General features: G+C 42.3%; 1 protein-coding gene across 1 annotated transcript in view; it reads left to right on the top strand.

Moving 5' to 3' along the window:
• Positions 1 to 23,868, top strand: part of ZNF521 (zinc finger protein 521) — a 234,018-nt gene that overhangs the window by 88,544 nt on the left and 121,606 nt on the right. Inside the window, exon 5 of the mRNA XM_082499405.1 lies at positions 6,050 to 9,402. Within this exon, the coding sequence (XP_082355531.1) occupies positions 6,050 to 9,402 (3,353 nt within the window). The remainder of the gene's footprint in view (positions 1 to 6,049; positions 9,403 to 23,868) is intronic.

Genomic DNA, 23,868 nt, shown 5'->3' with positions numbered 1-23,868 from the left:
ATATAATAACCACTCCACTCAATTACCTGCACAAAAATGCAAGGATTTAAAACGGTGGAGCTCTATCATACATCCAGTTAACTGACCTACCTACCTGCTATTTAGTCCTTCCTTTCTTACAATTCAAATTCTGCCTTGTAGCATGCCATCTGGTAAATTGGCAAAGCTGTACGTTTGGATGTGCTGTCCATCCCTTTCAATACGTGCGTACGAGCACATATATGTGTACTCAGTGGTATACGAACAGGTCTTTGGCTGGTGGTGGGACGACGACAATAATAACTGCACAACAATTCAATGCATAGATGTGCATTCATAATCCATATGCCTGTGGCAGTATGCAGGAGATGTGTTTATGTGCTGCTGCTTGGTATACTGGATTTGTCATCTTTAGTATCCATTCCCGTCCTCTGTAACCCATTGTTAGAAATTTTGTACCTGTTAAAGCAGCCTTGCTATTTCTGTGTGACCAGTCTGATGTTACCTTTAAGGGGGCAAAGTAGCGAGAACGTATCAGCGGGACCTGGAGCCGGGGGGTGTCTGTCCAGCTAAGCTGCTGGGCTTTCTCTTTGGTCGGGTCCAGCAGCTTAAGCATTTTGCCAGCTCTGTGTTTCAGGGGAAGAAAGGATTTTTCTTGCAGGGATGGCTCAGACCTGGCAGATACGGGTTCTGTTTCCTCCTTTGCACAGATTACATTTGTAACCTGAGGCAAACCGCTCCAGCTAGTCTGTGCCCCAGATACTTGAGCAGCAAAATGGGGAAAATGGAAAGCTGCTGCTTACAGGATATTGAAAATATTAATTTGTTCGTATTTGTAAACTCTGTTCTATCAGAGGAACCTTATGTATTATGGCATATAAAGGTTTGCTGACATTTGCTTTAGGAATATGGCCATTTGTCTCGTGGCAGCAAAACCACATTTAAATCATACAGAAAAATAAGGCATGATAAAGCAAGTGCCCTGGAGCGTATTTCAGCCAAAGCATGCATGTGTCATAAACCTTCCTGGTGACTAAGTAACGTTTTTCTGAAGCGGTACTGTTAATTCAGTCGGCAGCAGTAGGGATAAGATCACTTTTAAGACCTCACGACTACTGGGGTTGGCACATGAGTGGCTGGCTGCTAACTCCACAGAGGTGCTTTTGTGCTCTGATGCTTCCCCCTTCCTCCCTCCCCTTTCGTGGGATAACTCCTCCTGGTATTACTTCACTTTTCTGTTAGTGAGCACTTTCCCCCATAAATATGACTGAACAGGTGTTACGCTGCTACTAACTGAGTTTCCAGCTGTCCTCCTCCAACACAGACCAGGCAAAATCTGTTGTTTCGTCCTATTAGACAGACTAGAGAACTATCAAGCCTGAGATGGAGGTCTTCCTCGCAGGATACGGTAGTTTTTTTGCCAGAAGATGGTCAGGAAGGCCTGGCTGGCTAACAAAGACAGTCCTTCAGCTGCTGGGTGTAGTTCCAGTTTTGCATCCCCTTTGGCAGCAGCACAGAGACTGCTGCAGTGTGGCCAGCCAGCAAAATTAGGAAATAAGGACCTCTTTTATTTACTCAGGCTGCTGAATCATGGGCATTCCTGTCTGCTTGGAGAAAAGTCAGGCAGCTCTACTTTCCACTGGAAGTCTCAGGAGTACTTGGTACTTTCATCTCGGAGTGTTCACACACTTGTTTTAATGTGCTTTATGGAAATGGTGAAACTCAGCAAGTACAGTTGGTGTAGAAAAACATCTGCACTAACTATTCACACACATTTGCATCTTTAAATAGACTTTTAGGCCTTGTAGCCGATTTCCAGCAAAGTTTTTCGGTTGTGAGTGCTAGAGCTTTCTTAGAGTCAGCGAGTGTGAAGTGACTGGTTCCAAAAATTAAAAATTTACATGGACATGTTAAGTGCATCACATTGAAACTCAGAATACTTGCCATAACACAAAAAAGGCATTTACAGTAAGTAGCACTTAGTGAGTGCCGAAGGAAAAAAAAAAGTGTCGATACAGAAAATATATTTTAAAACTCCATAAACACTCTGTCGAATACCTGGAGCCCTTCTCTGCCCTCAGATGGATGTGTACCACTCCTGGGGACTTGTATGCGTGCATCTGAATTTGGTCCAGAGTATTTTAAAACAGCTTGTTATAACATTAAAAATCAGTATTTGTAATGTTGACATAGCTCGGTGCGTAGGTGTTTGCTGATTTATATACATGTGGCTGTATGCAGAGTAGCAGCAAACTGTTTGTATTTTCTATGAGAGTGTTTGGCAAAAAGGGGCTTGAAGTCCTTTATCCCGGCAGCGGATCAAACTTTACCGCCAATACAGAGCCGCTGCAGTGGGAAGTCCCCTTGGGAAAGCGGGAGTGGAGTCCGCATCCCGAGCCTGCTGGTTAGCTGTGGGACCTTCTGTTTAGCTCCTCTGCCACAGCTTTGAGTGCCCAGGACTGCTCGCCTAACAGGGAGTAGCCTCAGCGGGGGCTGGCAAGCCGGGGGTCATTTTGAAGGAGGTGCTCTTCATGGTTGCACGTTAATTTTATGGGGCAGCATCTTTGTGGGGGAAGGCGGGGAGACGGCAGGACAGGCAGTGCCATCACTCACGTCCTGCTGTAGCAGTAGTTACCCTTAGCCCAGGTTTCCTTCTTGATTGCTGTTCCCAGATCCATTCCTAGACAGCCCCTAAGCTCAGCGGGTGTGTTAGTCCATCGCACACAATGTTCGTAGAGTCACAGAATGGTTTAAGTTGGAAGGAACCTTAAAGATCATCTAATTCCAACCCCCTGCCATGGGCAGGGACACTTTCTACTAGACCAGGTTGCTCAAAGCCCCGTCCAGCCCGGCCTTGGACATTCCCAGTGTTCAGGTTGGAGTCTGCACAGCAAAAGTCGCTGCAGCAAAACGTTTCCCTTGTCTCAGAAGGAAGGTTTCAAAAGTCCTTCTGCGGGTCGCTGACAGCCGACGGACCAGGCTTTGGGAGCCCTTTGTGTGAGCGCAGCCCAGGGGCCCTCCTTCCGGAGCACGGTGGCTGACCACCGGTGCCCTTTCTACGCCGTCTCTCCCCCGCCCGGCCGTGCCGGGGGGCGGGGGGGGAGCTGGGGAGACGTGTTGGCTGCATTGTTAGGCTCGTACTCAGGAAAATCCTGTTGTCTCCGCCGTGCGCTGTGCGGAATTCCCCCTGCCTTGCTGGTTCTTCTGTAGCTCTGAGAGACTGAGAGATTTTCGCGTTTCAAGTTAAAAGGAGGCAGGTTGGACTTGTAAGGGGTTTGCTCTTCTGCTTTTCGCACAAAGAGAATTTCTCTGCAGAATTATTATGGGCTCGGATAAAACAAAACCAACAGCAAAGTGACACACAGAAATGTTTATATTTGCTGGTTGGAAAGAGTGCGTTAACACTATTCCCCCTCTGCTATCCTTAGCTTGTATGAAAGCTGAGGAGAGGTCCCCGAGCTAACAAGGAGATTTGGGTGGGGGACAGGGGCTGCCATTGCTTACGCCATGGTCACACTCGGGGCTTGATCCCGACCGACCCTGCTGCCAGCCCAACAGACCGCCGAGATCCACGAGCCACGGGGAATACTTGTATAATAGGTAAAACCAGGCAGGCAGTGGCCACAAAAAGGAGGTGATTTACTACCGTGTCAGTGATGGTACACTATTTATAACACTTACTATATATTCTTCTAAACATTTATACAATAGTATATCATTTCTTCATAGGATATACATTTTAATACTAAATTTGGTTACAAAATATGTTGCCTAAGCAGACGCAGACTATTTTTCTTCACTGGGTTGCTTGACATAAATTCCTGTTTATCTGCCAGCACTGGTTGTACGTCAGAAATATATTTGATTTTTAAAGGATAAAGGTTTTTCCACTTTTTCAGACCTGGCTGAGAATATTCAGTTAAAATAAAATTTAAAAATGTAGAAGAAATTAACATCTTTTTCTGTAAATAGCTGATCCACTGTTTTGATCATTTCTGGTTTTATAGTCAAACCCAGCAACTTGAGAAGGCAGTACACAAATTTATTTTAGAATTCTCCTGTGAATATTGCAGTCATTTATGTACCAACTTAAAAACTCACCTGGCTGGTGCTATTTAGTACGTACGACAATGAGTAACTTTGCTTCAGTACGTTGGGAAGCATTTTAGCAGATGATAGTGCTTTTGCTGGCAGGGAGGATTTTTATTTTTCACTTTTTATCTTAAAAGACCAAACACCTTTGTTTTCAGTTCAAAGACGTGGTACTTGGACTAGGGTTTGGTTTTGTTATTTAAATATGTACCATTAGTCCAGATTCGTAGGTAGGTAAATACAGATATATTTATTTGTGTGTGTGTGTGAAAGGTGCGTGCAATTTCTGAAACCCTCCTCTTCAAGAGGTAAACAAGAGGCTAAAAACCCGTGCAGTTTCCAACTTATCCTGAAAAGCATTGTGTCAATGGGCAGGTATCCAGCAATGGTGTTTGGTTGTTTTCTCAGAGTTAGATGGTTGCCATCTGGCATTGATAGTGAGATGGCGTTGTCATCAGTTTCTAGATGCAGGAAAGGAATGAATCCTCATCTGTTTCCTGTGGATAAGCAAGAGGTCGATAATCTAGTAAAATCTTGTTACTTTAAAGAAAGCAGGCTTGGAAGTTGTTTACATAATATAGACCAGCTCTAACTTTTACGTTGGTATAGTAAATTTCTTGAGAGAAGGCTGAAGATGTTAAGAAACTTGCTGCTTTGCCAGAAGACCTTAATAAAGATATTTTTCAAGAGCTTTATCCTGTCTTTTTCTGTACTATTACTGCGGTCAATTTTCATTTTAAAAGGAAAAAAAAACCCAAGCATCACCCCTGGAAAGGAATAGAAGGATTATTTGATGTAGTGTGGTCTTTCAAGCATTCCTTTAATATTTTTTAAGAAGTTTTAGGTTAAGATAAGTACGATCATTGTAGTGTTGTAATCTACATTTAAAACAAAAGGCGCAAAACCTGCACAGCACATCTGTTGGAAAAAACAGCTAGAATTTGCCCTGGCTAGAGATGAGGTAGTGTCACGGATAACTAGTTCAGTTTGTAATCTGGCGAGCGTTTCTGTTTTGTCTTTTCCTTGTTACTCGTAAATCTTTCAGCTTTTACCACAATCGCTTGTCATTTTTCCTGTTTCCAGTTTTTCACAAGTTGCTTTGTCTGCGATCACCTCACAGTGCAGGTTCTGCTGGGCTGAGGAAGTTCAGCTGGCTGAGGCCTTTGCAAAAAGGAAGAAATGGTGGGCAACCTCTTGAACTTAAAAAGGAAAAAAAAAATGCTGTGCACAACTGACCCTTTTTAAACTTTCTCATTTTCCTTGATCCTGGCTGTTGGTTTGTTAGTTTGTTTTGAACGCGTAATGATCCAGCTGCCAGCTTGCAGTAACTGAATTGTATCATTATTGGAGAAATCTGGTTGCACTTTATTAGAGAAAACATCACTGTTTATACTGTTGTCCTGTTCCTCCCCTGTCATTTTTCCTATTATTGTTTAGAGTAACACCCAAGTCTGTCTCAGTAATAGCCTTTAAAAGATTTCTGTGTTCAGGATCAACTTTAAGGGGGAAAAAAATGTGGCAAAGCAGTGGGAATCTTTTCATTAAATATTAGGCACGTGGGTTGACTGTTTTAATTTTAAGTCATTCCTGTAATATTTTTCCTTTCCTTTGACTCTTCAGATGCTCACATAATTTGCAAATCATTTGACAGTGGATACAAAAGAAACATTAAATATATTAAAATCTGCATTTTAATAAAGTTGTCAATGTATAATACATACCCTGCAACTGAGAAAGAATGATAAAAAAGCAATAAAGAGGTACTATAGGCACAGAACTATTTAATAACTTTTAATGTTTTACAGTCTGATAAAAATAAATGTGGTCTTGAAGCTGTTGGATACAGGTGTAAGAAACAGTCTGAGTTTAATATGTTCTAACTACTTAGGAGTAGCAGATCTGCGTTGTTCATATGCATTTGCTATCTCCTTTGAACTGTAGGGATTAAGCTTGTGGGCATGTGTCTTTCTCATTTCAGATGGAGTGGATGTTGAGGATGACCCCACTTGCTCATGGCCAGCATCATCGCCTTCTAGCAAGGACCAGACTTCCCCGAGCCATGGAGAAGGTTGTGATTTTGGTGAAGAGGAAGGAGGCCCAGGGTTGCCTTATCCATGCCAGTTTTGTGACAAATCGTTCAGCCGCCTCAGCTACTTAAAGCACCACGAGCAAAGTCACAGCGACAAACTCCCTTTCAAATGCACGTATTGCAGTCGCCTCTTCAAACACAAACGCAGCAGGGACCGCCACATAAAGCTTCATACCGGAGACAAGAAGTATCACTGCAGTGAGTGTGATGCAGCATTCTCAAGGAGCGATCATCTTAAAATTCACTTAAAGACTCATACGTCCAACAAGCCATATAAGTGTGCCATTTGTAGACGTGGATTCCTGTCATCTAGTTCGCTGCATGGTCACATGCAGGTTCACGAGAGGAACAAAGATGGCTCTCAGTCTGCTTCCCGGATGGAGGACTGGAAAATGAAAGACACTCAAAAATGCAGTCAGTGCGAAGAAGGCTTTGATTTTCCTGAAGATCTTCAGAAGCACATTGCAGAATGTCACCCTGAGTGTTCTCCTAACGAAGACCGATCTGCTCTTCAGTGTGTTTACTGTCATGAACTCTTTGTAGAGGAAACGTCTCTGGTGAATCACATGGAGCAGGCTCATAATGGTGAGAAGAAGAATTCATGCAGCATTTGCTCAGAGAACTTTCATACGGTGGAGGAGCTCTACAGCCACATGGACAGTCACCAGCAGCCAGAGTCGTGCAACCACAGCAACAGCCCATCTTTGGTAACTGTGGGCTACACCTCAGTCTCTAGCACCACTCCAGATTCGAATCTCTCGGTGGATAGTTCAACAATGGTGGAAACGGCTCCCCCTATACCAAAAGGTCGTGGAAGGAAGCGAGCAGCTCAGCAAGTGCCAGATATCACTGGCCCTTCGAGTAAACAGGCAAAAGTTACCTATAGCTGCATTTATTGCAACAAACAGTTATTTTCCAGCCTTGCTGTTTTGCAGATACACCTGAAAACTATGCATTTAGATAAACCTGAACAAGCTCATATCTGTCAGTATTGTTTGGAGGTATTGCCATCTCTCTACAATCTGAATGAACATCTTAAGCAAGTCCACGAAGCTCCGGACCCAGCACTGATTGTTTCTACCATGCCTGCCATGGTGTACCAGTGCAACTTCTGCTCTGAAGTGTTCAATGACCTCAACACCCTTCAGGAGCACATCCGATGTTCTCACGGATTTGCCAACCCTGCTGCTAAGGACAGTAATGCATTCTTTTGTCCCCATTGCTACATGGGATTTCTTACAGATTCTTCTCTGGAAGAGCATATTAGACAAGTCCATTGTGATCTTAGCAGTTCCCGTTTTGGTTCCCCTGTGCTTGGAACCCCAAAAGATCCAGTGGTGGAAGTGTATTCTTGTTCTTACTGTACAAATTCTCCAATATTTAATAGTGTTCTGAAACTGAACAAGCATATCAAGGAGAACCATAAGAACATTCCTTTGGCACTGAATTACATCCACAATGGAAAAAAATCCAGAGCCATGAGTCCCTTATCTCCTGTAACCATTGAGCAGACCTCTTTAAAGATGATGCAGGCAGTCGGAGGTGCTCCTCCTCGTCCTGCAGGTGAATATATTTGTAATCAGTGTGGTGCTAAGTATACTTCCTTGGACGGTTTTCAGACTCATTTAAAAACACATCTTGACACTGTCCTGCCAAAACTGACCTGCCCTCAGTGCAACAAGGAATTTCCAAATCAGGAGTCTCTGCTGAAGCATGTTACCATTCATTTCATGATCACCTCAACCTACTACATCTGTGAAAGCTGTGACAAGCAGTTCACTTCTGTGGATGACTTGCAGAAACACCTACTGGACATGCATACATTTGTGTTCTTCCGCTGCACCTTGTGCCAAGAGGTTTTTGACTCCAAAGTCTCCATTCAGCTACACTTGGCTGTGAAGCACAGCAATGAAAAGAAGGTATACAGATGTACGTCTTGCAACTGGGATTTCCGCAATGAGACTGATCTACAGCTTCATGTTAAACACAACCACCTGGAGAACCAAGGCAAAGTACACAAGTGCATCTTCTGTGGAGAGTCCTTTGGTACGGAGGTGGAGCTGCAGTGTCACATTACTACGCACAGCAAGAAGTACAACTGCAAGTTCTGCAGCAAAGCTTTCCATGCCATCATCTTGCTGGAAAAGCACTTAAGGGAAAAACATTGTGTTTTTGAAACAAAAACTCCAAACTGCGGAACGAATGGGGCATCTGAGCAGGTTCAGAAGGAGGAAGTGGAACTCCAGACCTTGTTGACAAATAGCCAGGAGTCCCACAACAGCCACGATGGAAGCGAAGAAGATGTGGACACATCTGAGCCTATGTATGGCTGTGACATTTGTGGAGCAGCTTATACCATGGAGACTCTGCTGCAAAATCACCAGCTCCGAGACCACAACATTCGACCTGGAGAAAGTGCCATAGTGAAGAAAAAGGCTGAACTCATTAAAGGGAATTACAAGTGTAACGTGTGTTCTCGAACATTCTTCTCTGAAAACGGGCTCCGAGAACACATGCAGACACACTTGGGACCAGTGAAACATTATATGTGCCCAATCTGTGGCGAGCGGTTTCCGTCTCTTCTGACTCTTACTGAACACAAGGTTACACATAGTAAGAGCCTGGACACTGGAAACTGCAGGATTTGCAAGATGCCCCTCCAGAGCGAGGAGGAATTTTTAGAGCATTGCCAAATGCACCCTGACTTGAGGAACTCCTTGACGGGGTTCCGCTGTGTGGTGTGCATGCAGACAGTGACCTCCACGCTGGAACTGAAAATCCACGGCACGTTCCACATGCAGAAAACTGGAAACGGTTCTGCCGTGCAGTCCACGGGGCGCGCACAGCATCTTCAGAAACTGTACAAGTGTGCTTCTTGCCTGAAGGAATTCCGCTCAAAACAGGATTTAGTGAAACTTGACATCAATGGTCTGCCATATGGTCTGTGTGCTAGCTGTGTTAATCTCAGTAAAAGTGGTAGTCCAAGTGTCAACATCCCTTCAAGCAGTAACAGACAAGGCATGGGCCAAAATGAGAACTTGAGTTCCATTGAGAACAAAAACAAGGCAGGGGGACTGAAGACTCGATGTTCTAGTTGCAATGTTAAATTTGAATCAGAAAGTGAACTCCAAAACCATATTCAGTCAATCCACAGAGAGCTTGTTCCAGACAGCAACAGTACACAGCTGAAAACACCACAAGTATCGCCAATGCCCAGAATCAGCCCCTCCCAAACTGAAGAGGTAACCCTTTTTTCTTTGCTCTTGACACCTTCCATCCTTTTGGAAAAAATGCCCCTTTTTTCAAGCTGTCTTGTCACTTGTCATGAAACGCTTAGGCCAAACCACGTTACATTTCCATCCGTAGCCATTAGCTAGTAATTACTTGCTTCTTGATATGCCTTACATCTTGGATTGAATTGTGCGGAATAGGACTAATTCCAGTCTCCCTAGGATATTGTCTTCTGTATCACTGAGGAGACTATCTTCATGCCAGCACAACTGAGATCTGGAATCTTATCCTAGCTCCCTTATGTGTTGGAATCCCCAGCTAGGAGTTGTGCTTACGGCAGAGAGCATTAATGACAGAGGAGTAGAGTGCAGTGAGCCAAAATGCTGGCATAAGGGGTGGATTTTTTAAAAATATTTGTGAGCAACAAATTGAGGGGGTTTTTGTAAATTGTGTTGTAGACATTCATTTTCCCCTCTCATAGCATATTTTGATTAAGTAGAAGTGCAACGCTAGCCTAAGGTAAATTGGGAAATCAGTCCTTTGGATGCAATTCCTTGTTGTGTTTTTCGTTCCGTTCCTGATGAACAACGTTTTGATGTCACTGAAACACCTAGTGCCTGATGATTGAAATCCCATCCATGCAGCATAACGTAGAAAGTAAATATCAAACTCGTGAAAGATCTCATCTGCTTCCTCAGTCGCCAGTGACCAAGTAATAACACCTGTATACGGGAAGGTAGGGGGGTCAAGTAGTGAGCGAAGGGAATCTGGTTTATCTTCAGAAATGTTATCAATAGAGTGACTTAGAGTTAATATTTTAGACACAGTATCCTGCATAATGACCCCATATGGATCAGGAAGCCTAAAACCACAGCAGAAACAAATGAAATAATAGCTTTTGTTTCAAGAAAGCTTTTAGCCTGTAATGGCACAAGCATGGTGCAACCCATTGCTGTGAATGTATATGGCTAGGGAGCTGCTGCTCTTCCATCACCTTCCTCAGTCCCTGTTTGTGAGCCCATCTGTTGGGTAGGAAATCCCTCAGTGTGTCATCCAACAGTGTTGTGCAAACTGGAGGGCAGAAGGGAGGCAGAGAAGGAGGAGGGAAGATACATAAGGATATGTGGGCCAAGAGGTAAGTATTTGTGGAGCAACTGATAACGTAACTGGAGACAGGCTGGGAGAAGGCGACTGCGGTCTGGTGGGCCATGGAGAGGAAAGTGGAGCTGGGAGACAAGGGCGAAGTACCAGGCAGGATGCTTCCACCAGGCAAGGGTCCTATGCTTTCATGACTTCTGCATCTCAAGTTTGCACATAGGGTGGTGGTGGGGGACACCTGAGGAAAGGGATGTGGTGTGGACTTTATGGAAGGAGTAGGTGGTTAGACTGAGAACTGCAGGTCTAAGGAGAACCTTCTTTTCAAAGAAGAGGGAAAAGGAATTGCTCCCATTAGGTGCGGTGCAGGCCATTGATGGTCCTTTACTACTGCTGCTGCGTGGAACCCACAGGATTACCAGCTGAATGTTTTTGATAGAATCAGAGTCGTCCTGGCTTCCGTTTCTATCATCTTTCCCCGAGTGACTACATGAAATGTCTCTACCCAGTCACATTGAAAGGCAATTCCTGCTACCTCGAGCACAATCAGAATCACGTGTGTTAAGACAGTTACCATGATAAGATGTTACCAACTTGTCTTTTTCTTGTTTGTAAACTAGACAAAAAGAGATTTGGGGGTCCTTTGTGGTGATATATGGTCAGTTACCTTCAGTGTCATCAGTGAATCTTCTTGTGCTCGGATCAGGTATAACCTGAGTTTTTATGTCTTCTTCTGATTGGTGTCATGTTCCTCTTCCTACTCCTTTTGATTTTTCTCTTAGAAATGTATTTGAGATGAAAAAGCCTTTTAAACTACAGCAAGAATTGTGAATAGCATTTGCCTGCTTTCAAATCGCCATTTGCCCCCTGCCCCCATTCAGGGCATGTAAACTGACTTTTCGGTGTCTATGGTTCTAGTCTCCACATGAGTAACGTAGACTTTCAGATTCTTTTCTCATGGGAAGCACAAAGCTATCAAGTTCCTGATGGGGCATTAGTACTTCTGGAAAGCATAAATGCATGTTTGTAAAATCCTGAAAGATAATTTATTTTTCTAACAGATATTACTGGTTTCAAATTGTAGTGACGCGAGCATTATAGCAATAAGAATCAAAATTGAAAGTGGTAATACACGAATGTTTAATGCTATAGATTGGATGTCCAGGCTGAGGGAAAGGAAAACAAAATATAACACAACAAGTAAAAACAAATTGGATTTCTAAAATTAGTCAGTGACTTTGCTACTCCAGTGGAAGGATACTTCTTGAGTTGAATGGGATGTTGAAGATGGCTACTTAAGCATGCTATTTTGGGGAAATTCTCAACAACAAAAAAAATCATAATATTAAGGAGTGAAGGTTTCATTTGCATTATTGAGAGTCATGTGCTTTGAGATTTCAACCTTTATATAAAGAACATTTCATTCCTAAGGCAAGAAAAATGTGGAGACTAGTTGTCAGACCATTAATAGTGCTGGATACCCTTTGATACTCAGTAGTAGATTACCATGGTAAGAGTACTAGAAAATATTTTTAAAAGATAACACTAAAAAATGTCACTTCTGACTTCTTTGCTGAGTATTCTGACGGTTGAACTAGAAAACTTCCCTTTCTAGCCTGTACTCGATAATATGACAGGGTGCAACTACTCTAACATGGTGTAATGTCATCAGCTGAGCTATCACCTGCTGAGCTCACCCTGCTTGCTGGGTGAAAGATGTTGACCTGAATCATCTTCACTGAAAGTTACCTTCCAGTTGGGATGGGAAATGATGGGCGGTGCTCATCATCAGTTACAACAACTCAAGGAACAGATCAGAACTCATTATGGCCATCATACTGCTGAATCTAGTAGCCATAAGCTATCAGACTTAAACAGGCAGATTGTGGATAGCTAGCTAATGAAAGAGGTCTAAAATCAGTGAATCTATAACCTACCCTTTGAGCTTAATGAGATACTGAATTCAGGTTGTAGATTTCTTGTAAAGATCTTGAATCATTACAAGCACACTCTTAGGCTAGGATGACAATCTCCTTGGTGATAGCTGATGTCTAAAAGTGGAGAACAAGGTCTGATATGATAGTGAATTGGGAACTAGACGTCATTCCTTTTTCTGTCATGCATTTGCTTTCTTGACTCGGACAAATCAACTTGAACATCTCTGCTTCATTTTCCTTATTCAGAAAATAAGACTGATAGTTCCTGAAAAGTGTGTTGCCATGCTTAATTGCGATATATTTTTTGTAAACACTTGGAAGATGAAAAGCAGTGTTCAAGAAAAACTGTGTGGCCTTGCTTCTCTTATTCCTCCTTAATATGCTGTCGTGTGCCTAATGAGAGAAAACTCCTGGCTCAGCCAAAGGTGTGCCCTCACTTCTTAAGCTTCACGACTTCTGTATGTGCAGAATCATACCAGCGTAACTGTACAATAATAGTTACCTTGTTAATTGCTTAGCTGGCAGGGGAGGAGGGAACGGACGCCAGCTTACACCAACAGTTTGCGGGTAAAACCTGTCTTATGCTAGCGTATCCATATGTGCAACTACGCTCAGTTTGGGGTCCTGTTGGTAACTTCCATAGTAGATGCTCAGCAAGTGTAATTGCTTCTGTAAGTAGCTTAAGTTGTGTATCACTTTGTTCCATGAATGTGAAGCTCATGTGAATACTGTATTACCTGTGGCAATGCAGACAGTCCTTCATTAATAATACAAGAACACTCTGGGTTTTCTGGTCCTGAGAAGAGAAGGAGCAGTAAAGTACACTGCAAAATTACAGCAGGAATAAAGATGCTTATTTAGGTGTTGCAAAAGACTTGTAGAAACTCACTATAGCGGAGAATATCAAGTGCTGGACAAAGGAGAGAACTAGCAACCGTCACACCAGCTGAAGAACAGCTGGGGCTGTGAATCTGGGGCTGCTCTTCTGTCCTGTTGTGGTTGTGCAGAGCTGTATGCCAGGATGGGCATGTCACAGCAAGGGACACTGGGCACATCATAGCACCATTCTGAAGGAGCCGTGAAAGTGCAGGCTGACAATGAGCTTGTGGAGACGGAGTCACAAAATGCAGATGCTGTGGAGAGCTGGTGGCTCCTTGAAACTCAACTTATCCGACCTCAGATGAATCCAGAAACGGTATCACCCTGGGAGAAAGAATGGAGCTCAGGTAGGTGTACTGTTTTATCATTACATTTTTTTTCTCTTTATTCATGAGCTCTGAATCTACCTTCTCTTACTATTCCTCCCCCCTTCTCAAAACACTGCCAGACTCACAAAGACAGAAAACAGGAACTGCCTTTTGAAGTAGCTGGTTTGTTTCAACAGCATGCACTGGCAGTCAGAGGCGGAAAGAAGAGAGAAAAGACTGTGAGCAACCCAGAAATGTTCCCAGATGCATGCTTTTGGCAGGGCAGGCAATAGCATTTTAGCAACATAAATCACTGTGCTTTTAACTGAAAATAAATGCACTGAAATCAATACTCATGCATTTAATTGAAATACATAAAGAAATTAAAGTAATCCTCCTCACCAGCAATCCAAGCTGTTCATTCTGACTACAGGATTTTTATGAATAAGCACATAAACTTGTAATGTAAACATAAGGAGTAGTGCCCTGGGTTTCCTGTCAGTGAATCCAGGCCCAGACCAAGTGATTTTCATGCTGGATTTTGGATCCAGGGACAGAAAAAGGTAAAGAAGGTTTGTTGCTGGCACAAAGATTTGGCTTTGAAATAGTTTGAGGAACTAATCTGTGGCAAACATATTTTCTGCGTCTTGAGTTTCAGAATGAGCTCACTAAAAATATCATTTTTGTCTTCTTGAATTGTTTTTACATTGTTTTCAGGAAAGTATTATTTAAGATGTGACCATATATTTTTTTAGGAAGGACTACCCAGTTTTTCTTGCCACAGTAGGCCACCTTCACATTACACTATGCTCTAATAGTACTGCTGCCATGGAGTGGCTGACAAGATACAGGCTTAAGCATTTCTCTTTACTTTGTCTTTACGCTTTCAGTAGTGAGCCATCAGAGAGAGTCCTCTCTGAATTTAACGAGGTTGGTGTTATTTATTATCTTGTTGCTGTAAATCCTACCAAAGTTAAGCAACAAACTTCCCACCTTTTCACACATGCCATGAAGTCAGTCTGTGAAATCCCCATCTGTTGGCTGGAAGCTGCTGAACAGAAGTAAGAGAGAGAATTGTAGTGAGTTTTCTTAGTTTCTGGTCCACTGATCATTAAAAACTAATACGGTTTGTCTGTCTTGTTGTTTGTCAGAGGCTTCAGATGGGGAATTTGGAGAGGCCCCTTCTTCAGACCTGTGTTAAACTTTGCATGAGAGGAAGAAAGGATAACAAGTTCTCCAAAGTTTTCAAGTGCACCAAACCAAGATTTCTATGAAACAATGCATTCAGGGGAATGCCTGCTTGAAGAAAGGCAGAAGAACTGGAGAGGGACACAGGAATATGGATGAAGACCTTAAGCATCTCTAGAGGGGGCAAATGTAGATTAAAAAAAGCTTTACGAGATAAAACATCCTGAGATGTATACTCTGACAGGTCAGCTGTGCAGCCCACTGTCCTCTTGGGGCTTTCGCTGTATCTGCTCGCCAAGTGACCAGGGTAACATGCCACAATATCCCTTCTGCTTAGCACCAGTGGAAAATCAAAGTAGCGATAAGTATTTGTATTCTGACCTCAGAATTGGGTAGAAATAACGAGAAATTTCCCCCGGTTTTCTAGCCTGATTGTCTTCAGGAACAAGACATGGGAAAGCACGGCGTGTCTCTTTTTGTCTGATGGTTTGCATACCTCTAGAGAGTTCTCTCTCTTCCCCCTCTTTGGGTAACTCTTGGCCAGTTTCAAGAAAAAGTTCATAGATGAATAGGAATCTCAAAGCCTATAAAGTTTTTACAACGTTTTGGGAAGAGAGGTGACTCAGCAGGTGAGAGAATCCAGACAGGAAAGAGGCCTTTTAGAGATCCAAACCAGGAAGATGGCTTTAACTGAAGTTCATACTGAAGTTCATACCTGTTTTTTATGCAAAAGTCAATCAGTCACAAGAAGTGAAGCTATAAAAAAACATGATCTGTTCTTTGTGGTGCTCACAGACCGACGGCTTAAGTGACTGTAAATGTTTTGAGAAGTGTTTTTTACCACTGCTTAATAAAGTTGTTATATGTAATGTGTGTATTATTTGTCTCATAACACCCAAATTTGTTACTCTCTCATCAGGGAAATAAAATGGGCCAACTGTTAATTTAAAATAGATGTGTAGCCCCAGTACTGCTTGTTTCATGAAGTTGTACAAAATGAACATAAATGAACCACCTGATATATAGCATCCTGTTAAGGAGTCCTCTTCTTTGACCTCCCACAGCTTTGTGATGGCTGGTAGTTGATCTTATGCCTGATTGTTTAAAACCATTAGATCCTTTTTCCTCCTGCCAAACCCATCTTTCCTTTATTCCATTTACTGCATTGTATATACAATTTATTGTATAAAGTACAACCTGTAGATATGACAGCAGAAACGTGTCTACTGCTAACATCCATCCTCACCGTGGGACATTTCGGGACAAGGGGCAGTGGGCACAAACCAAAACACAGTAGGTTCCCTCTGAACATCAGGAAACACTTTTAACTCTGAGGGTGACTGAGCACTGTCACAGGTTGCCCAGAGAGGTTGTTTATCCTTTGAGATAATCGCAAGCCATCTGGACATGGTCGTGGCCAACCGGTTCTAGGTGGCCCTGCCTGAGCAGGGGGGCTGGACCAGGTGACCCCCAGAGATCAACCTTAACAATTCTGTGATTCTGTGGTTTCTACCATCCTTTGGGCCTACCTACCAGGTGTATGTTGATGTTATCCTGCTCTTCTGTGGTGGTTAAACCTTTGTTGCTAGTATATGGCTTCGTAAGTCGGAGAATAAAAAGGTGGGGCCTCTCCTGATACTGAGCATCTCAGTACAGTCCTACCAGTAATAATGTGCAAATCTGGGAAAAATAGCCCCTGCCTGCAGTTTTTATAAGAGACCTGAATTTCTGAAGATTAAAACCTCACATGTATTCATTGATCATTTGTAATGCCTGTGAAATGCCTCTGAAGAGTGGCTTAAAAATACAGCCACTTAGAAATACAGCCATTTAGAAGTTGCTTGCTGCTTGTGTACTCAAAAACAAGGTGGGAGGTTTGTCCCCTTCGATGATGCTTCCACAGTTTTGATATCCTGTGTGGAGTGGAATTCTTCTGTTTCTTACCTATTATCAACATTCTGTGCTAAAAGGCACACCTAATGGCTTTCTTTTCGTATCTGGAAGGCCACCTCCTCCTCTCTACATTTTCTGATAGGAAATGGGGTGGTTCACCAATAAAGAGTGATCTGAGACTCCAAGCTTCCAGATTTCCTTTCACAGTTGTTTTCCCACTGCTTCAACAGTCTTCTCTTTGGTTTCTGCTCTGACGGCTGAAATGGGTTCAGTGCCGAACTCTGGGAACATGGCTGTCCACATATGAAAACCTTGCAACCGTCACTGACAGTGGCCAACTTGCAATTGATCCTGTTTGGCTGCTTGGTGCTTCTTTCACAGGCGTAATCAGGGACTGTCTGCATCACCTGATGATTTTCCTGAACTGTCTGTCATAACCATAGCTCCTCAGTTTTCTTACGTTCCCTACTTCACAGCTAGTAGTCCATGCAATGGTGGTTGAAGTCCTGCAAACCTGGAAGTATGACATTCCGCTTCTGAAACAAATTCTGCAGTCTCTTTTTTTCTGATAGGAAAATGGTAGACTGCAGCCCCATGCAAAAAGAAATGAGCTTATTACAGGATGTACCTAAGAGGAACTGCTGGAATTTTAAGAAGTAACGTGAAAGTAAAAGATTATGAAATGGGACAGAGGGAATTCTGGGAAGTTCCCTTAATTGCCTTAGAGGAAAGCAAGTATGTCTTCACAGGAAGAAACGGCTAGACACAAATCATTGTGGCTAGCGTTGAAGACTGGCTCAGCGAAGTGCTTGTTTTGCTGGTACACCACTTCCTTGGGCAGCTGCGCTGCCCCAGCGGAGGTTTTTCTAACTGGGCACGCAGTCAAGCATCATTGCAGTGTCAGCAGCTGTGTGCCAGCTCAGATGCTACCAGTATATTCGTTAACGTTGATGTGGCCTAAGAGTATCCATACAGGGTAGTACTATAGTTACGGCAGTATGATTGTAGAACTCTATTCGTGGCATATTTCATAGTGTAGGCAAGCCTTTGTAAAACCCCCGTCTTGCCAGTGTTATCATGTGAAGCCTTCATTTGTGAAGTCCCATTGACTTCCCCAAGTGCAGAGCTAATTGCACGAGAAGGATCTAAGGGGTTTAATCCTTCTCCTGATACTTCAATGAAAATTAATTTCTTATATATTATGTATGAGTAATATATTTCTGTTTGTACATTAATATTAATGTTGCATATTTTTGAGCGCAAGTTCTATTCTGTAGGATTAAATTATCTTGGTAAGTAATAGCCCAGAATTCTGCAGGAATAAAGGTTGAGTTGAAAGTGGACAATTAAGGGCAGGGGGAGGGTCCCGAGTCAAACTTCGGAAAGTGAAATTAATTAGCATGAATTTTGCATAGTGTGGGAGAAAAGTGGTTTTAGTGTTTAAGTCAAACAAAATAAGGTATATAAAAAGCCCCCAATTTTCCCTTTCTGTTAAAATCCAGAAAGCTTTTACAAAATTTGTGATGGAGAAAAGAGACAAAAGAGTATTCTCTTGTGCGTACTTGCAAACTATTAATTTTATTGGGCTACATCTGTTGCTGATTGTTGGTGAAGAAAGTAGTGGCTTTATTGAATGACAGTCTGTTTCAGCATGCCTTTTTTAAAACAAAGGAAAAAAAAGCAACTTTAAAAAGAAAAAAAGTCTATCAGCTTACTCAGAATATCAGCTTTTTGCATCTCAGACCTGCCAAGTCATGCTCTACTGCCTGTGCTTTGATGCCGCGTCATCTGCCACATTATCAGCGCAATCTTGATCGTAGCTTCTCCTTAATGCCCATAGCCATACAGCTGCTCTGATACTGTGATGCTGAATGTTTGGATGCCTCTTGATGGGTTAGCAGCTCTCTGGCTTCAGAGGGTCTCAGGTTGGCAGCCTTTGATTTTAAGTGCAATGTAAGGAGACGGAAAGAGGTGGGGATGCGGACAGAAAGTTCAGTTGCTGACACAGTAAGGCCCAGGTTCCTGAGCACTGATTAGCACATACACTTGCAGCGCTCAGAGGCTCAGCCTCACCCAGGATCAGGCTCTGGGATAGAAAGACAAAAAGATGCATATTTGTTTTTCAGATCCCAAATCAAAGTCACAGTACTTAAAGCTCTTTGTACTCATAAACTATGTAAACCTGATATGAAGTAATTGAGAGAAAATAAATATACAGCCACATGCTGGCAGGTTTTAAAGTCACTTTTCTGACGGGTACCTCAGCTCAGTACTGAGTTTCAAAGACCTAGAGAGAGTTAAAGGATTAGAGAGCTCGAGGGGAAGAGATGTAATTTTTAAATGTTGCAAGATGTGGTTCTTTCTGTGTGGGGATGTGAGACATTGCAAGCTAATGCGCTTCATCAGCCAGGGGAAGGAAAGGTTTGTAACTAAGAGACATTGAAGACAAACACGACTAAGTGCAGAATCCAGAATGTAAAGGTGAAAGACAGAACAGCAGACCAGACTTCAAGCAGAGCAGAGAAGGAAGGGCTGCTAGAATGAACGTTTGTATTTCTGACTAAATGCATTTTGTATATTAATGCAATAAGTAATCATAATGAAAGAAATTAGAAAAAAAATGATGTTTTTCTCTATTTTGCTTACCTTATGGGATTGATTGTATTCTTTCTCTGGGCATGTATACTCAGACCCTGTTATACTTAAGACCCTGCTAAACAAAAGCAGAACAACAGAAAAATCCTCATAAAATCATTGTGAACATGTTTTTAAAAACAATCAGGAAATACCAATTAAAGGGTGTTGTGTGAGCAATGAGAAGAGTTAGCAATTAGTCAGTTCAAAAAAAATGCAAGATGACAGTGCCCCATAAGCAAGATAAATAGCTAACTATACAGTGAAACTGGCTAACATATGCTTAGTTTTTTAAGAGCTTAAGGTTGACAAAATAAGCATCCAGGAAGATAGAAAAGAAATCCTCAGTTAAGGTACTGTCAAAAATAATCTAAGCTATGATGAAAAATGGCTAAATGGATAAATAAGATGGGACCATGGTTGCTCTTGTGCCTCGTGCAGGGCCAAGCACACTGCTAACACTCAATAAAATAACGATGTAAAAAATCAGCTGGCAGCACTAGGTGTTAGCGCTGGCAAGTTGCTGTAGTTAGTGTGCAAGTTTTAACTTGATTTTTGCATATGATTTGTTGCTATTCACTTTCTCTTGTCAGGTTACCTTTCTGTTGTTGTAACAGGTTGAATTAGCTCCACCCTGGATTTAATGTGAGGGAAAATGTGAGTGAATGATTGGTCCAGGAGAGGGGAATTAGAGGGTGTGGGAGGTGTGGCGTCACTCTCTTTTGGCAGCAGCAGGTTGTCTCAGCTGTGTCACTGATGCATACCCTCGGTCTGCGTTGAAACTGAGGGGAAGAAGCCTTGAAAGTCCCCTTTCTGGTGTGACAAGGGTAAATAATGTACCTAGGTGTAAACCGGAGGTTATCGGTAGGTTAACAGCTACGCATCAAAGCCATTTTTGATAATGCATGCAAGAGAGGTGCAAAGTGAGTATAGACTAAACTAGGATGCCTGTGAGCCTGAGAGACTACAGAGAGGGTGCATTAGAAGCTATAAGACCTATTTTTTGTTATTTCGTATAGGGAACGAGTATTCAGTTAAAAGAGGTATACAGGCGATCCAGAAATGGTATATGCAATCAAGGAAACCAATACTGTTGAAAAAAATGCTTTGTTGTGGAGCTTGTGCCATATCTTCCCCACGGAGAAGAATGAAGTATGGATTAGGTGTAATATAATGGAATATAGTATACAAAAAGTGACACAGAAAAATATCCATCCCAAATTTCTCAGAGAAAGGAGCTGAAGATAAAAGGAAACATTAAGCAGGTAAATTTACAGTCTTTTAAGAAGAGGTATCAACAGCCTGGGAAAAGGCTACTAAACAGACATTTAACAGGGGATGTAAGGATTACGTGTGAAATTACTGGTTTGTGAGCTTGATTTAAACAGTGAGAAACATGAGAGAAAGGCAAATCAAAGACATGATAGAAGAACACCTAGAAAGTTTGGATTTAATGAAGGATAGAGGGCAAAGATTCACGGAGGGAGGACCATGCTTAAAATTTTCAATAAAGAGTATTTTGAGAGAGTAGCCACAAGTGCTGACAGAGAAGCCTATAAACATGATTTACCAGGATTTTAGCAAAGCTTTTGAAATGGTATAGCACAAAAGACTAATCTGTTGGGTGAATAAGTATGGCATAGGGACAGATACTTTGTTTGATTAAAAAAGAAAAGAAACACTAACTTGAGTACAGAAAGCATAGGAGTCTTGTGAATTGAAGCAGTTTAGGTTGGAGCGGTGTGAATAATGGAAAGCCTTAAGAATCATTATTTGCACCAATTTTGTTTGAATTTATGCAGCATATCAGTAGTCTGGAAGAAAGCGTAAGTAGTCAGATGGATGAAATTCCCCGATAGTACAAAACTGGGAAATGTTAGAACAAAATAGGCAAGTCATAAAATTGTGAATGACTTTGACAAGGAGGTGGAGCATAGGCAGGTAAGCAGCATATGCAATTCATTTTCAAGTAACATAATGAGGCTAGGGAACAGAAAAAGAAGAATGTATGGGTATCTCAGACAGTCACAGCACACAGAAGGCTACACAGAAGGATCTTCTGCATACTTCTGAAGCACTTCTGAATAGAACTGTAAATCCTCTAGTAGAGTTGTTTTACTTTGTTTATAAAAGCAACTAAATTTCTGGACACAGAATCGAAGTACCAATTGAAAGACCATATTCTTGGGCCGTTTATAACAGCAGCAAAGCCTCATTTGACATGGCATGGACACTCTGGGCACCTTTATAGAAAGGAAGTTCTGAAAACTGTGAAGTGACAAGTGAGGATCAGGACAATAATTAAAGGTCTAGGTGACATTAATTATTCAAAAGGTTAGAGAGACACGTGCATATGCTCTGCATGGATTGAAGGCCCAATCCAAAGCTCATTAAATGTAATCACAGAGAAACATTGCATGCCAGAAGGCTTTAAATTGGTTCTGAAAACAGGAATGGAAGTGAACAGGGATGCAAGAGGCAGCCAGATTGCCCAGTGCTCTTGTGCAACACCTAGTCCAAGCAGTTACCTTTCTGCAACAATTTTGAATGGCCCCAAGAATGACTTGGGCCTCAGATTTATGTGCAGCATGTAGGAGACAAATTGGCACTTATGTTCTTAAGCGGGGGGGGGGGGGGGGCAAAGTGAAGGGTTGTGGGCTTGCTTATTGAAGAGTTTTTATGAAAAGATGAGGGCACAATAAGATAAGAAATACAAGGAAAAAGTTAAACCGCTTTCTTAATCCCATCTGATAATGTATGTGTCACTCTCCTCTGGAAAAAAGTCTTTGGAAGTTTTGCAACAAGGCACAGTTTAGAGCACAGTATGGCTTCTCCAGGTACTATAACGGTCCTGTCTGAGTCCATATGGAAATGTACTGATTAGCGTCTGCTGTTGCCCACCTTTGCTGGTGTGAAATTCCTCTGTAATGTGCATCAGCTTGTTTTTGTGTTTAGTGGGGAGAATAAGAATGTTGTCATGCTTCTCTCTCTCATGGGAAGCTGACAGGTGTCCTCTGGCAAATGCGGTGGTGGCAGGTTAGGGTGTAAGTGCCCTCAGCTGCCACCCTTCATCATTGTGTGGAGCTGATATGCCCTGGGCTGGGAGCCAGAGCAGCAAGGCCTGGGTGCCCGCTCTGTCCTGCCAAGTCCTCCGTAGGCACAGGTGACTCGGGACAGAGGGGTAGGGAGCTCAGGTGGTATTCCTCGCTGCAAACAGTTGCAGCAAAGCAAAAGGCAAGGATGGCTGTCACAGTCCTGTTCTTTCTCTGTGGAGCCATCTTGTATCGCAAAGGGCTGGAGACACTCAAGAGAGATTCAAATGCCTCCTTGAGTCACAGCCCAATTTTTCTTCTGTTTCGTGCTACACAAGTGCTGCAAGGCTTCTTCCCCAGCTATCCAGGCAAGGGACGTGGAGCTGCAATGCCCCAGGGCTCCTTTCTGTCTTATTCCCCCAAGTGTCCCCTTTGTGAGAACAACGAACGGAGTGAGGAGGGGCTGGGTCTCCCCCTGGGTCTCACCCTGGTAGGGAATTGGGACCAGCCATGAAGCACGTCAGGACCCAGGAGCTCCTGTGAGCAGTTATGAGTCCCGTGGTTCTGACAATGCTTGCGAGACTAAGATGTAACTTGCAGTGAAAAAGGACTTCCTTAGAATGTGAAACATATGGAAATAAGTATGTGGTTTTTGTTCAACGTGGTGTGAAAATGACTGGGTTTGATCATTTGCAAATCTAAGAGTAAATGGAGTTTACTGAGTTTGCTTTTAAAATAAAAACTTAACCATGAACAAGTTTAGATGCTTTGAGATGAGTGTGTGTTGAGCTAATAAAAGTTGATGTCAACATTTTAGAATATGTTTGGAAACAAAAAAGAACTAGTGTTTGATCAAGCAGCAGTCACAAAAACATTCTTCCCTTCAAGATAAAAAGAAAACCTCTGTGTGTGATTCTGCAAATATGTCAGATCATTTTGAAGAGGCTAGTAAGTGCTAGTAAATTATTATTTTTTGTTGTTGTCAAATGACTTTATTTTTTGGCGTTAGACTTCAAAAAAACCCTAACCTTTGTGTGTTGTCGTTATGTGCATCAGTCATAATTTTGCCGACAATTCTTGACATGCACTCTGCGTTGCTGTGCTAACAAGAGAAAAGACCAGCCATTAAGTTTATGTTTCTTTGTTTTTGAACAAAGTCACATATCAGGAATAATGCTAGGGGTATGCTAATAAACAATATATAGTGCCAGTCATCAGGGAGTAAGAAATATTTTCTAACTAGTTCTAAAGGGAAACAATGTTTTAAAAAAAGGGAGAGTGATTGTTATTTATGCAATATTGTTGTTCTATATGTCAGCATCAAAAAGCATCTTGTAAAGAGCTTAGCATAATAAATCATTGATCGTGACTGTCATTATTTAGAGGTCTTTGATAGATCTAGATGTAGTGCAGTAAGTTAAATTTACCGACATATAATAGGAAATCCTTAGACTGAACCTGAATTTCTACCTATGTTGCCAGTATTGTCACAACAACAGAAAAGAGAACAA

This window comes from Vanellus vanellus (assembly GCF_965231255.1).
Source record: "Vanellus vanellus genome assembly, chromosome: 2".
Taxonomy (NCBI): Eukaryota; Metazoa; Chordata; class Aves; order Charadriiformes; family Charadriidae; genus Vanellus; species Vanellus vanellus.
The sequence above is the reverse complement of the archived record's forward strand: the minus strand, read 5'-3'. Positions and strand labels throughout refer to the sequence as shown.